Source organism: Protopterus annectens, chromosome 1.part1, assembly GCF_019279795.1.
Source record: "Protopterus annectens isolate FY-2018-M chromosome 1.part1, PAN1.0, whole genome shotgun sequence".
NCBI classification, from domain to species: Eukaryota; Metazoa; Chordata; order Ceratodontiformes; family Protopteridae; genus Protopterus; species Protopterus annectens.
In genome coordinates, this window is record NC_056726.1 from 517,331,365 (window position 1) to 517,345,354 (window position 13,990).

Genomic DNA, 13,990 nt, shown 5'->3' on the forward strand with positions numbered 1-13,990 from the left:
TAATCCTATCCACCCTTGTCACACCCAGTTCAAATCTTAACATCTTTAACTCTGCCACATCCAGCTCTGACGCCTGCCTTTTTGTCAATGCCACTGTCTCCAACCCACATAACATAGCTGGCCTCACTACCCTCTTGTAGACCTTCCCTTTCACTCTTACTGGTACTCGTCTGTCACAAATCACTCCTGTCAGTCTTCTCCACCCACTCCATCCTGCCTGTACTCTCTTCTTCATCTCTCTTTCACACTCACCATTACTCTGAACTGTTGGACCCAAGTATTTAAACTCATCCACCTTCGCCACCTCTACTCCCTGCATCCTCACCATTCTCCTTTCCTCCCTCTCATTCACACACATATATTCTGTCTTAGTCCTGTTGACCTTCATTCCTCTTCTCTCTGGAGCATATCTCCACCTCTCCAGGGTCTGCTCCACCTGTTCCCTAGTCTCACTACAGATCACAATGTCATCTGCAAACATCATAGTCCACGGGGACTCCTGTCTCATCTCGTTTGTCAACCTGTCCATCACCATTGCAAATAAGAAAGGGCTCAGAGCTGATCCTTGATGTAATCCCACCTCCACCTTAAATGCATCTGTCACTCCCACTGCAGACCTCACCGCTGTCACACTACCCTCGTACATATCCTGTACCACTCTTACATACTTCTCTGACACTCCCGACTTCCTCATACAATACCACAACTCCTCTCCCTGTCATATGCTTTCTCTAAGTCCACAAAGACACAATGCAACTCCTTCTGACCTTCTCTGTACTTCTCCATCAACACTCTCAGAGCAAACATCACATCTGTAGTGCTCTTTCCTGGCATGAAACCATACTGATGATCACTAATCATCACCTCCCTTCTTAACCTAGCTTCCACTACTCTTTCCCATAACTTCATGCTGTGACTGATCAGTTTAATCCCTCTGTAGTTACTACAGCTCTGCACATCACCTTTATTCTTAAAGATAGGTACCAAAACACTTTTTCTCCATTCCTCAGGCATCCTCTCACTTTCCAAGATTTCATTAAACAATCTAGTTAAAAACTCCACTGCCATTTCACTTAAACACTTCCATGCTTTCACAGGTATGTCATCTGGACCAACAGCCTTTCCGTTCTTCATCCTCTTCATAGCTGTCCTTACTTCCTCCTTGCTAATCCACTGACTTCATAATTCACTATCTGCATGTCATCCAACCTTCTCTCCCTCTCATTCTCTTCATTCATCAGCCCCTCAAAGTACTCTTTTCATCTGCTCAACACACTCTCCTCGCTTGTGAGTACGTTTCCCTCATTATCCTTTATCACCTTTACCTGCTGCACATCTTTCCTAGCTTGGTCCCTCTGTCTAGTCAATCGGTACAGGTCCTTTTCTCCCTCCTTAGTGTCCAGCCTTTCATACAACTCTTCATATGCTTTATCCTTAGCCTTCGCCACCTCTCTCTTTGCCATGCACCTCATCTCCTTATACTCCTGTCTACTTTCTTCATTTCTCTGGCAATCCCACTTCTTCTTTGCCAGCCTCTTTCTCTGTATACTCTCCTGTACTTCCTCATTCCACCACCAGGTCTCCTTGTCCTCCTTCCTCTTTCCATATGTCACACCAAGCACCTTTCTAGCCATCTCCCTTACTAGCTCTGCTGTAGTTACCCAGCTATTCAGTAACTCTTCACTGACACCCATTGCCTGTCTTAACTCTTCTCTGAACTCCACCTCACAATTACCCTTTTTTAATTTCCACCATTTGATCCTTGGTGCTGCCCTCACACTCCTCCTCCTCTTCTTGATCACCAGTGTCATCCTACAAACCACCATCCTATGCTGCCTAACTACACTTTCCCCTGCCACCACTTTACAGTCTCCAATTTCCTTCAGACTGGCCCTTCTACATAAGATATAATCCACCTGTGTGCATCTCCCTCCACTCTTTTATGTCACCCTATGCTCCTCCCTCTTGTTAAAATATGTATTCACTACAGCCATGTCCATCCTTTTCACAAAACTCACTACCATCTGACCTTCTGCATTCCTTTGCTTAACACCATACCTACCAATCACTTCCTCATCCCCTCTGTTCCCTTCACCAACATGCCCATTGAAATCTGCTCCAATCTCCACTCTCTCACCCTTGGGTACAGTCATCACCACTTCATCCAACTCACTCCAAAATTTCTTTCTCATCCATCACACACCCAACTTGTGGAGCATATGCACTAACAACATTCATCATTACACCATCAATTTCCAACTTCATAAACATCACTCTATCTGACACTCTTTTCACCTCCAAAACACTCTTAGCATACTGTTCCTTCAGGATAACCCCTATGCCATTTCTCCTCCCATCCACACCATGATAAAATAATTTGAACCTGCCTCTGATACACCTAGCCTTGCTCCCCTTCCATCTGGTCTCTTGCACACACAATATACCAACCTTCCTTCTGTCCATCATATCAGCTAGCTCTCTCCCTATACCAGTCATACTGCCAACATTCAAAGTACTGAACCTCACTACTACAGTCCTAGCCTTTACCTGCCTTCGGGTATGCCTTCCCCCTCTTCTCCTCCTTTGGCCAACAGTTGCCCAATTTCCGCCAGCACCCTGTTGGCCAACAATACTGGTGGCAGTCATTATTAACCCGGGCCTCGACCAATCTGGTATGTATATCTGTACTGTTGTCCGCATGTTTGATTTGGCAAAATTTACACCAGATGCCCTTCCTGACGCAACCCTCCCCATTTATCCAGGCTTGGGACCGGCACAAAGAAAGGTACTGGCTTGTGCATCCCCAGTGGCTGGGTTTGAATCTAATTTGAACCAATCTATTGAATTACCTGTATTTTTTCCTAATTGTGGTAACAAGGCAGAATACAAGCTCCACCAATTGGATGTGCATAGATAGTTGTGCTTTTATTTGCATAGGACCAAAGAATTCAGAAAGTCAGACCAATTGTTTGTTTCCTATTCAGAGAATAAAAAAGGCATGGCAGTTTTAAAAGTTACTTTGTCTAAATGGTTTATTGAGACCATCACCATGTCTATAACTCTCACAATAAAGAACCACCAGGAAAAATTAAAGGACATTCAACTAGAGCAATGTCAACTTCCATTGCTTTTCAGTCTAGAATTCCGTTGGATTCGATTTGTGCTGCTGCTACATGGGTCAATCCTCACACCTTTATCACTCATTACAAACTAGATGTGGCCTCCCGGAACAGGGCATCCTTTGGTTCCACTGTTCTGAAGAGCTTATTCCATTGAACCACCCAAGAAAGAAGGTGCTGGGGACGCTGTCCCAACCAGTAATAATGAAGGCGAGATAGGACAACATAACATAAAGAAGTTATGTACTCACCATAATGTTCCATGTTTGTTGTCCAGAATCTCATCTTCATTATTGCATCCCACCCATCCATCCCCCTTTCTGGTGGACTTAGAGGAGATTATAGATTGACAACATATGGTCTGATTCCCTTCTTGCCTATTAGCATACATTAGTGATTAGTTTCTCAAACAAGATCTGGGGAACAGCCGCTAGGCATCTTGGGATAGGATGTAGCCTCGAGCCAGTGGAAGCTCTCGAGCTTTAGTATGCGGCTGATTCGGAGCCGAGGATCAGCTCCGAACCCAACCAGCAAGAATGAAGGTGAGATTCTGGACAACAAACATGGAATGTTACGGTGAGTACATAACTTCTTTTTCTTAAAAACTGCTGACCAAAATATTTCTCTGAAACAAAACTGGTTTATGTCATATATCACCAGAATAATTTTATTTTTCTGCTGGTACAACTTCTTTTGCACCCCCTAATCTCCTGCTTATTCATAAATTCAACTCTGTTTTTGCTGCATTTTGTTAAAAAGAAAAACAAAGCAAACAAATGCAAAAACTCTAGGTTGGGGTAGTATTGGAGAGAAAGGAGCATTCTTTTCTTTCTTTTCTTTCTTTCTTTTTTTTTTGTTGACAACTCGGTTCTTTATTCCAGTTTAATTAACTGGGTTTTGTGAAACAGTGCTAGAACCAAGTTTTACTGAACTGTCATGCAGACCCATCCAGCACTTGTGTAGACATTTAAGAGTGTCCAGATATGTTCCTTTTATTAATTGTCATCTGAGCTATACATTCTCCTACAAGAAGCAGGATTTGATAGTTTTGTATGCATTTCTCATATTAGGTTCAGTTTGCTAATAATCTTTTTCTAAGTATGCATGAATAATGCTTTGGTTTTGAGCATCTGGGCATTGTGCTGTGTGACTATAATGTAGTTCAGATGTTAACTACATCTATGTCATTGCCAATAGTAGTTCAAAATGGTATTTCTTAAACAATGTTAAATGGAGCCCCAATGATGGCACACCTTCATTTTCAACAGCCATGTATGCTGTTTATGAAAATATGGTTAGAGTTTGACTTGCAGTACTAGTACCTCATTAACAAAAGAAAGTATGAGGCATCCCATGGATGGCACTTCCTCACTTGTGAAAGGTACAGAACTGTGTCTGACGGCCAAACCACTGACAAGGGCCAGGAGGTTAGTATTGCAGTGGGTCAGGAGTCACTGACAAACCTTCTGCATTAATGTATGGAAGTTGTTACTGGGCATGCTGGCTAAAGGTATGGTGACACTTCTATAACCAAAAAACAGAACAAATTCTACAAGGCAGGATAATATTGGCCTGCTGCAACTGCAGACTGTACTTGCAGTTTTAAGAAAGAAACCCCAGACTCAGCTGTTGACACTAAAGTGATAGGACTGTGTGTGTGTGTGTGTGTGTGTGTGTGTGTGTGTGTGTGTGTGTGTGTGTGTACGTGAGTGTGTGTGTGTGTGTGTGTGTGTGTGTGTGTGTGTGTGTGTGTGTGTGTGTGCGTGTGTGCGTGTGTGTGTGTGTGCATGCGTGTGTGTGTGTGTGGGGGGTATGAGGGGTTGGATCGCTTTGCACAGTTAAATACATTGTACAGGACATGTGACAGCATATATTTTCCAAGTAACTTGGGCATTTATTTAACCTAGAAAATTGTGTATTTGACTTGGTTTTAAATTTTGTAACGAATCATTTTACTAAAAGATACTCAGTATTTTTGTTGTAAGAGGTGAAATGTATTTTTTAGTGGTACAGATTCAACTTTTGTAGAGTTGTGTATAATTGTTGTAGTGTGTGATTGTTATTTAGTGGATAAGGTCAAAAACTGTATATAGCCTATATGTCTGCTCCATTTTTATAATGCTCATTTCTTTGTATGTGTATGCCATTATACCATCTGACTGGCATGTCCTTTGTGTTTGTGCAGTGAACAAGGAACTAGTAGTACAGCTGGGTCTGCTGGAACCAATGTTGGAGCTACTTGAGTCAGGTGACTCTGTCATTCAGTGCAATTCCTGTGCTTGTGTCGCAACCTTAGCTACCTCAGGTAAGCAGATTGCCTTCTTACATGTAGCAGCTGTAGTGGTTTGTTGTAAGTCTGTGGCAGACACTGTATAAAGCAGTGATGCAGCCTGTCCATGTAGTAACTAATGTGATTAGTGGAAAACAAAAATCTGTGCAGTTGTAGTTAGGAATGAATGAAAAGTAATGTGCTAGAGCCAGTATCTAGAGTGAAGTTTGGCAGCTCTCATCCACTTTACATTACAATTATGTGTACTCTTTAGAAAGGCAGAGCAAGATATGTGCTAGGTTTGGAACAATTGAAGGGACAGTTGTGGAAATACTAAGCTTCACAAGTGGGTAACATCACTGATTTGCTCAGGAAAAAAATCCTTTGTCCACCTGGATTTCTGAAGACATGTTCAAGTGATAAATGGATTTTATCATTATATCCAGCCAATTCCAGTGATGCATTTTGCAAAAACTGTAAAAAAGAAACATTTGTAGCAGTTCTAGATTATGGTTACACAGGCTAGTAAACATTTATTTTCCAAAGAGACTGCTGTCCTCATGACACAAAATGACTGATAATAGCCTTCACCATGGAATCATGAAAGGTGCCCTGTTGTAGTTAGAACACCATACAAAAGGCAGATCATTTGGGCCTCTTATTGCTATTAAAAGATGTAAAAAGGATACATTGTAGGTGCTTCTTGTGTTAGGTAGGGCTACATTTTGTATGATATATCCTCTTTCTACATCTACTTATCTTATTTAACATTTAAATATAAAATTAGATCATGTTTGTTTGATGGGGAAAGGAGACAGCCTCTTTAATCTACTCTTTAAGAATATTTGTTGTTGTACTTCCCTTCTACCCATCCTTTCTCTGCCTGTCCCATGCCCTTTTGAATTCCTCCCTGGAGTCCCGTTCTGATAGTTCACTTTGTAGGTTCACGACTCTCCCTGTGAAGAAGTACTTTTGCAGATATAGGGAGTAGTTGACCCCTAAAATCTGTTGTCTGTGTACTCTTTTCCTCATTCAACCTTTGTCCTCTTGCTCATTGTGACCCCTTCAGGTCTCCAATTTGATTTGACATCCATAGCCTATCCTTTGCACTCAGTATCTGGTTTGCCAGCCAGCCTCAGACCCCCTCTGGAGGCAACAATTTTGGTAGCTTTCAGCATGTCTTCCTGCACTTTGTGTCATATTGTATCATATTGCAGGTACAGCCAAGATGGAAAAGCTCCAGTTTCTTTAGTCTCTGGTCATACCACTTATGTCCATCCTACACATTCTTCTGATGGCTTTTCTCTAGACCTTTTTGTAGCAGCAGTATGCCCCTCTCCTTTTATGGCCTTTAGAAATGTGCAAAGTACTGAAAGTGTTACCTGACTAGGGGCATGTAGAGTTGGGTGCATTACCTCCTTCCTCCTGGAGTACTTCATCCTGAGGATACACCCCAGCATCCTGCTTACTGTTATCGCATCACTCTTGCCCTGCTTATGGTGGTCTAACTTATATGTGATCAACACCCTCACATGTTCTGTGTATGGATCACTGTTGCAGTAGTAGTTATGACATCTTGCAGTTACTTGCAGCCATAGATGGATGTCTGCCCAGAGCTCTGATGTCCTGCCATGGGTTGGCTCCTCTCCAATATAGGGACACATGCCTACATCTCGTAAAAAGGGGCATTCAGCCCATATCAGCTTCAGTTCATTTTTTGCTGCAAGTGTATGTTGTATTTTGGTGAGAAAGATTGTGGTCAATCAGTTTGGTCTCAACCTCAGAGGTCCTAGCTGCAGAATTCTTTGAAAGATAGTAAGTACCCTGAAAACCTAACCCAGAATGAAGCACTAAAGGCGGAGGCTTGTCCATATTCATTAAGGATATCCACAGCTCCAGGCTAGTTGCATAGCATAATGCATCCGAGATTATCCAAGTGCAACTAACTTTGGGCAAGACCACAGTCCAAATTGTAGCTTGCTACAGACCCCCTACCATGCCCCAGGATTCACACTCCTCATTTCTTGATACACTGGAAAGTATTAGGGTACAACCCAACACCCTAATAATGGGCGATTTCAACTACCCCACCATTAACTGGGAAAACTACTCATATACCAACTCTTTTGCTCAACGTTTTCTAGAATTCATAAATTCCAATGCCTTGGATCAACTTATTCACACCCTCACCAGGGGCAGCAATATCCTAGACCTGGTCATTACCAACATGAGAAACCAGTGTTCCACACCAGAGGTCAGTTCCTCGTTGGTCAGATCCGACCACAAGCTAATCAGCCTAGACATCCACATCCCACCCCCACCCCCATTTAGGGAAACCATCGTAAAAAACTTCTCCAAAGCCAACTTCACACTTAAGACAGAAGTGGCAAACTTCATGACACCCTAGAGGTATGACTGCCGAATCCTACACAAATGCACTTTATAAGCACTTACACAAGTGCATGGATCATGCTATCCCTAATAGAACCAAGATGTTATCCTCCAAAAAAAGGAAGCCAATCTGGTGGTCCTCTGCCATAAACAAACTCTACAGCAGAAGAAAGAAACTGTTGCAAAAAAGAGTAAAATCCCATGACTGGAGGAACTCCCTGGTCAACCTCAGTAAGAAGCTGAGATCCCTCATAAAATCCTCCAAAGCTAGTTACGAAAACAAAATTGGCACTGACTCTAAAGACAACCACAAAGCATTCTATAGCTATGTCAAGAATCTAAATGGGAACACTCAGATCTGCTCTGAGTTACAGCACAATGGCACTAAATATACAGAACCAACTGATATTGCCAACATCCTAGCAGATAGGTTCAGTGCTAACTTTACCCCCCTCTCCTATAATCACTGCTGCACAGGTAAAAAACACACTCTCCAAAGCCAAGAACACAGCATCCATGGGACCTGACAATATCCCAGGCTGCATTCTACACGAACTACAGAATGAACTGGCACCCTACCTAAGTACCATGTTCAATCATAGCCTCACCTCAGGCTTTGTACCCACTGAATGGCGCACCGTGACAGTTATCCCACTCCACAAAGGAGGAGCCACGACTACCGCCTCATTAGCCTGACGAGCCTGGCCTGCAAGGCCATGGAACGTATCATTGTGGAACTCATAAACAAAGACATTGGTAATCTCCAAACTCTGGATCCTACCCAGTTTGGATTTGTAAAAGGCAGATTATGTCCCCTAAACCTGACTGACTTCTTTGAAGCAGTCACCAAAGCCATAGATGAGGGTAAAATGGTTCACACAGCTTATCTAGATCTCGCCAAGACTTTCGACACGATCCTCCACTCTGGAATTATAGATAAGCTCACTAAACTAGGTATAAATCCCTATGTCACAAGATGGGTTGCCAACTGGCTCATGGACAGAACCCACACTGTGAAAGTAGCAGATTCCAAATCCGGCATCAGACCAGTGACAAGTGGAGTACCACAGGGTTCAGTCCTGGGTCCTCTCCTGTTTGGTATCCACTTCTCTGAAGTGCAGGCCAACACAGAAGGTCTTTGGCTAACAAAGTTTGCAGATGACTGCAAACTAGGAGCCATAATCGAAACTCCCAACGATGTGGACAAACTACAAAAGGGCCTCACTGAGACAGATACCTGGTGTCAAAGCCATGGCCTGAAGCTCAATGCAATAAGTGTATTGTCATCCCCTTTGGTAAAAACTCTGTACCCATGAACTACCACATAGCTGGTAGTCTACTTAATGCCGAAAATGTGATAAGAAACCTTGGGACACAGGTGGACAGTAGTCTCTCCTTTGATAATCACATCGCCACAGTGGTCAGGAAATCCTTCTACGTGGCTCATCTCATCACAAAAGGATTCTCAACCAGAAAAAAAGAGGCCATTGTTCCCCTCTACTCATCACTCATTAGACCCATTATACAGTACAACACCCCTTTTGGTATGTACCTCACAAGACATGTACAACAACTGGAAAGACCACAGAAATACCTCACAAAGAGGATTACTGGCCTCAAACAGATGCCCTATGCAGACCGTCTCAAAAAACTACAGCTTTACTCCATCGCATATCGCCTACTCAGGGGCGATCTATGCCTAACATACAAAGCTATGTCAAACCCAGAGCTGTTGGACATGCTCCACTTAACGAAATCCCAATCCCTCCGAGCTACACGCTCTAGGGACCTAAACATTGTCACCACAATAAACAGAACATGCTGGAGGGATAGATTCCTGCCCCAGAGACTTCCCATACTCTGGAACAGACTACCTATCTATGTCAAACAGAGCTCCTCATTAGCACTCTTCAAGAAAAATCTTGATGATTGGATGGGAAATGGGAAATTCACCCCGGGGATCTCTTCTGTGGCTCTGCTCGACAGGGGCACGGGAAAATAATTTTCTTGGGTGGCGAAAGCCAGGGTACATTTTTTGGCTATGCTTGTATGGACCCTAGGGCCGATAGCCTAGTACCTACCTATGAACCTATGAAAACTTTTCTCTCATTAATTGTTTTATTGTCATTTTGCTGGTGAAAACTTTCTTAGATTTTTTTTTTCTTTTTCCCGGGGCTTGCCTTGTGCAGGCCTAAAAAGCTTTTGCACTTGTGTGTATCAGATCATGCATTAGGATATTTGTACTCTAAGTGCTTTTATGCTTTAGAGAATCCAGTTCATTGTAGACTGTTGTAGACTGACAGCTTTGTGCCGGTTTTACTTGGAAAAAACAATAAGAGTAGAGAATCCTCTCTCTGCACCCGGCTGACAGAAAGAGATGGAGACCCTTATGCAGGCTTCAGAGTCAGAACAACTACCCATAACTGAGGGAAGGCCCTCGCCACCCAGGAGGACTCACAGAGAGGAACACTACAATAGAGAATTTAAAGATGACAGAACCATGAAGAAAGACATGATCAAGGAATGGAAGGCTGGCTCCCTCTGAGTACCCTAATAACTGGTGAGGCAGTGTCCCAGCCCCTTCAGTCTGTATCTAGTTTACCTGTCGGTCTCAGCCTAGCTCCTTTGGAAGCACACGTCAGTTGCTTTCAGCATGTCTACCTGTACTTTCTATCATGATGCAGGTACACCAGACATGGAGGCTGTATTCATGGAAGTGATTCTGTAAAGCATAAAAGCACTTATAGAAAGAGCCGGGTGTCAACACAGGAAGAGTGATGTCAACTGGTAAAAAGTGCTTGTGTCCTCCATCTCTTATCGCTTATTCACACCTTGCTGCTGTGGAATGTCTTACTTGTAGCAGCCTATATACAGTCCTACATTCCTAATCATTTTGTGAAAAATCAAGTTATAAAGACATACACCAAACAAATTTAAATATCTTCTGAAGAGTCAATGCTAAAATGCACAGACAGCAGTATTATTTTTTTCTTTACAGTCATAACAATCAAAACATTCAAAGTCTTTACATCATTATAGTATTATGGTATAGTGTAGAAAACTGATTTATATTCCCTGTACATTTTCACAAACAACTTGTATCTTGAGCAGTGCTCATAGTATCAGCAGCACTTCCCTGTAAATTTTCACAAACATCTTGTATTTTGAGCAGTGCTCATAGTATCAGCAGCACTTAGTTGACTTTAACTTTTATATGATGGCCATCAGTTCCTTTTTGGTGTTTGTTTTTGAGATTTTTTTCAGAAATATGAAAAATTATGCCTGTATGCATAATTAACTATATAAGCAGCATTCTGTATCTCTCAACTTGTATAACTTACAGTGCAAGTGTCAGTGTCAGTTTTCTTCCAGCATCTTCCAAGATTTTAGCTGATAACTTGCAATAGCGTGTAAGTCACTTAGATTCGGCGTTGTTTATAAACATATGGAAGCACTGCATATTTTCTTAATGAATGAGAACCAACTAACAACATCTGTACTGTAATGCATTTTATATGGACAGTGATACTGTATTTATGTATATCTCCTACCATGACAGTTCATGCTTTGCCCCTCAGTAACACTTAGTTCACTCTGTTATGAAAATATGAATGTAAATATATGAAAATATGCATATCAAGTACACTTGCAGTGGTTACTATGTCCACCACTGCATCTAGACATACAATTGTTGTGTCATTTTTTTCCCAACCCACACTTTCACATATTATCTGTCCTTAACTTATAAGTCTGTTGTTTAAGGAAGCTGGCTGCAAACAACATCATGGTGCCATAAATAGCTGTAGGTGTTAAACTGAAAAACACCAAAAGGTGCTATAGGCATGAATGAAACAATACACGGTACTTTTCCCAGGGACAGACCTGTGGATCGCAGTCCATTTTTCAAGAGTACCTGTATGGCTGAATCTGCAGGCTTCATGTTGCTCCCTTTTCTCAGAAATGCGGACATATGCCAGGGCACTTCTATGGGCTAGGCTTGTAAAGGCTCCAGGGCCATTAGCCTAGTACACATCTATGAGCCTGTATGAGCAGCATGCACCCACCGTGGTGCTCTAGTGACTTCATTGCCTGTGACCTTGTCTTCTCAGCTTGACCTCACTGTGAAAGATTTTTTAAACTGTATGTATTTAATTAATTTCAACATGACGCACAGAAAAAAATAACAAGAAAACACATAAACCAACAGTCGATCATTTAGCTTAAAATTGTTCAGGCTTCTCAGGAAGTGACTCTAGTATGTTACACCACATTGCTTCCAGCACTGCCTTGAGCTTTCCCTCACTTCAGCTAAGTCCACAGGATGGAGCCAAATGAGATCCTCCACCGCCATTTCAGAAGGTTGACTGTTACGCATGGTCTGCAGTCGGATTCCGTGTGTTGCTGCCAGCTTCAGATAAGTACCTCACTGGGGATTCTTTTTATTGCTGCTGCTGTTTACTGTTGTTCGTATCATCCAGGAAGGGCAAGTGTAGGTGTGGAAGGCAGATTCCATGTAAAGATAGCAACAAACTCTGCCTTTGTTTAGGGCCTAGCCACAACTACCTTTCCTGTTCCATTTGCCAGGCCTTCATGCCAAAGACTTTATGTAGCCATCTTTCTACCTTAAATTGCTTTTTTTAGAATCAGTGACTCAAACGTCTCACTAAAGATGCTATGGAAGGTGCTGTGGGTCCTTCAGCTGAGCTGAGTTTGAAGAGGAAGGTGAGTAAGCAGAAACTTGAAACCTCTTTGGCTGCACCTAGTACCTCTGACATCCCCCTTGAGGTCGATGAAGACCCAGTGGTCTGTTTGGAGGTCAGTTCCACTTCTTCGGCGGGTACCGCTGGGGAAGCCACCAAGGATTCAGATCCTAAGATGTCTGAGGCAATGCAGACATCCATTATGGACAAGGGGGAAACCGCAGCTTGTGCTGCTGGAGGACTCTGGCGAAATTCCTGCCATTCCTTCTAGGGATCCTTCACTGTCTACATCGGATGTTAGGCCTACATTAGGTTTCTATTCTTTGTCTTCTCATACTGAAAGACACATTAAGATAACAAAAGACCAAGCATCCGAATGTCCCTTCCACCCCTCAGTATATTTGGGATGCCTTCTTCCAGGGTCTTATTAGGGCCTTGATGGTTTTGAAACCTTCTTCTTCTTCCTCCTCTCTCCCTCTTCCTGCTTTTACTTCTCCTGTGCAGGCTGCTGTTCCTCAGGTTCTTCTCTCTGATTCTGAGGATTCCTCCTCTGATGAAGACTCCCTTGCATACTCCACCCAAATTACTTCCCCTCTGGAATATGCATCTCATGAGGAGGAGTCTAATGGGGGAGATTCCCCAGTTGAAGAACTTTCCTTTGGAGAAACCATTAATAAGAAGAGGGAGTTCTTCAAATGGGATTCCTCCCAGATTTCTGAGGAACAAAAGCGTTATTATGATCTGCTACAAATGGAGGATGTTCTTCATGTTTCACTGTTGCAGTCATCACACTTGTGTTATCTGCATGCAGGTAGCCCTCAGTCAGCCCGAATACCAGATTCTTGGGATTTCTGCGTCGGATGCTGTCACCTCTTCCATGACGTCAGGTTGTCAGGGGTATAAAACATGCAGCCGATGCCATTGCATCAGCTTTTCTTGCTGAGTGGGAGCCCAAAGCAGAAGCAGTTCGCAAGTGCCAGTCGGCCGCTACCTGAAATTTTCGTTTTTCAAGTTTCAAACCTGAAGTCTTCTAAAGCTAAGTACCCTGTTGGGGATCCTTTTTTCTTGTTCAAACCGATGTCAGAAAAAGTTAACAATTGTCTTGCCTGTGGAAAGCAAATACCTCACAGAGATTTTCATTCTTAGTGCATCACCTGTTTAGGCCCAGACCACGACGTTCCTCGCTGTCGGTTTTGTGCCTTGTTCAACACCCAAACTATTCATCATCGGGCTATCTTTGTCGCTAAATTCTTTTGCTGTCATTCTCTGTATTCCGAAATGGCTTTGTTAAGCCATCCGACTACCGATCTTCCGAAAAAATGTAAGGATAAAGACAGAGACAGACCGCATAGGTCCAAAACTGCCGACGATGCTTCCGTTAAGCTAGTCGCCAGTCCACCGGTACTCAGTGAGGCACTTTCGCAGCCCCTGATACCCACTTCTACAGATTTGCAGGCCTCTATTCAGACCCATTAGGAGTCTAGTATGCCGTGAGATGCTTCTTCGACTAT

General features: G+C 42.9%; 1 protein-coding gene across 1 annotated transcript in view; it reads left to right on the forward strand.

Annotated features, from left to right (window-relative positions):
• The window catches only part of LOC122814803 (vacuolar protein 8-like), a 988,388-nt gene that overhangs the window by 403,039 nt on the left and 571,359 nt on the right, over window positions 1-13,990 (forward strand). Inside the window, exon 5 of the mRNA XM_044087110.1 lies at window positions 5,305-5,424. Coding sequence (XP_043943045.1) covers window positions 5,305-5,424 — 120 coding nt within the window. The remainder of the gene's footprint in view (window positions 1-5,304; window positions 5,425-13,990) is intronic.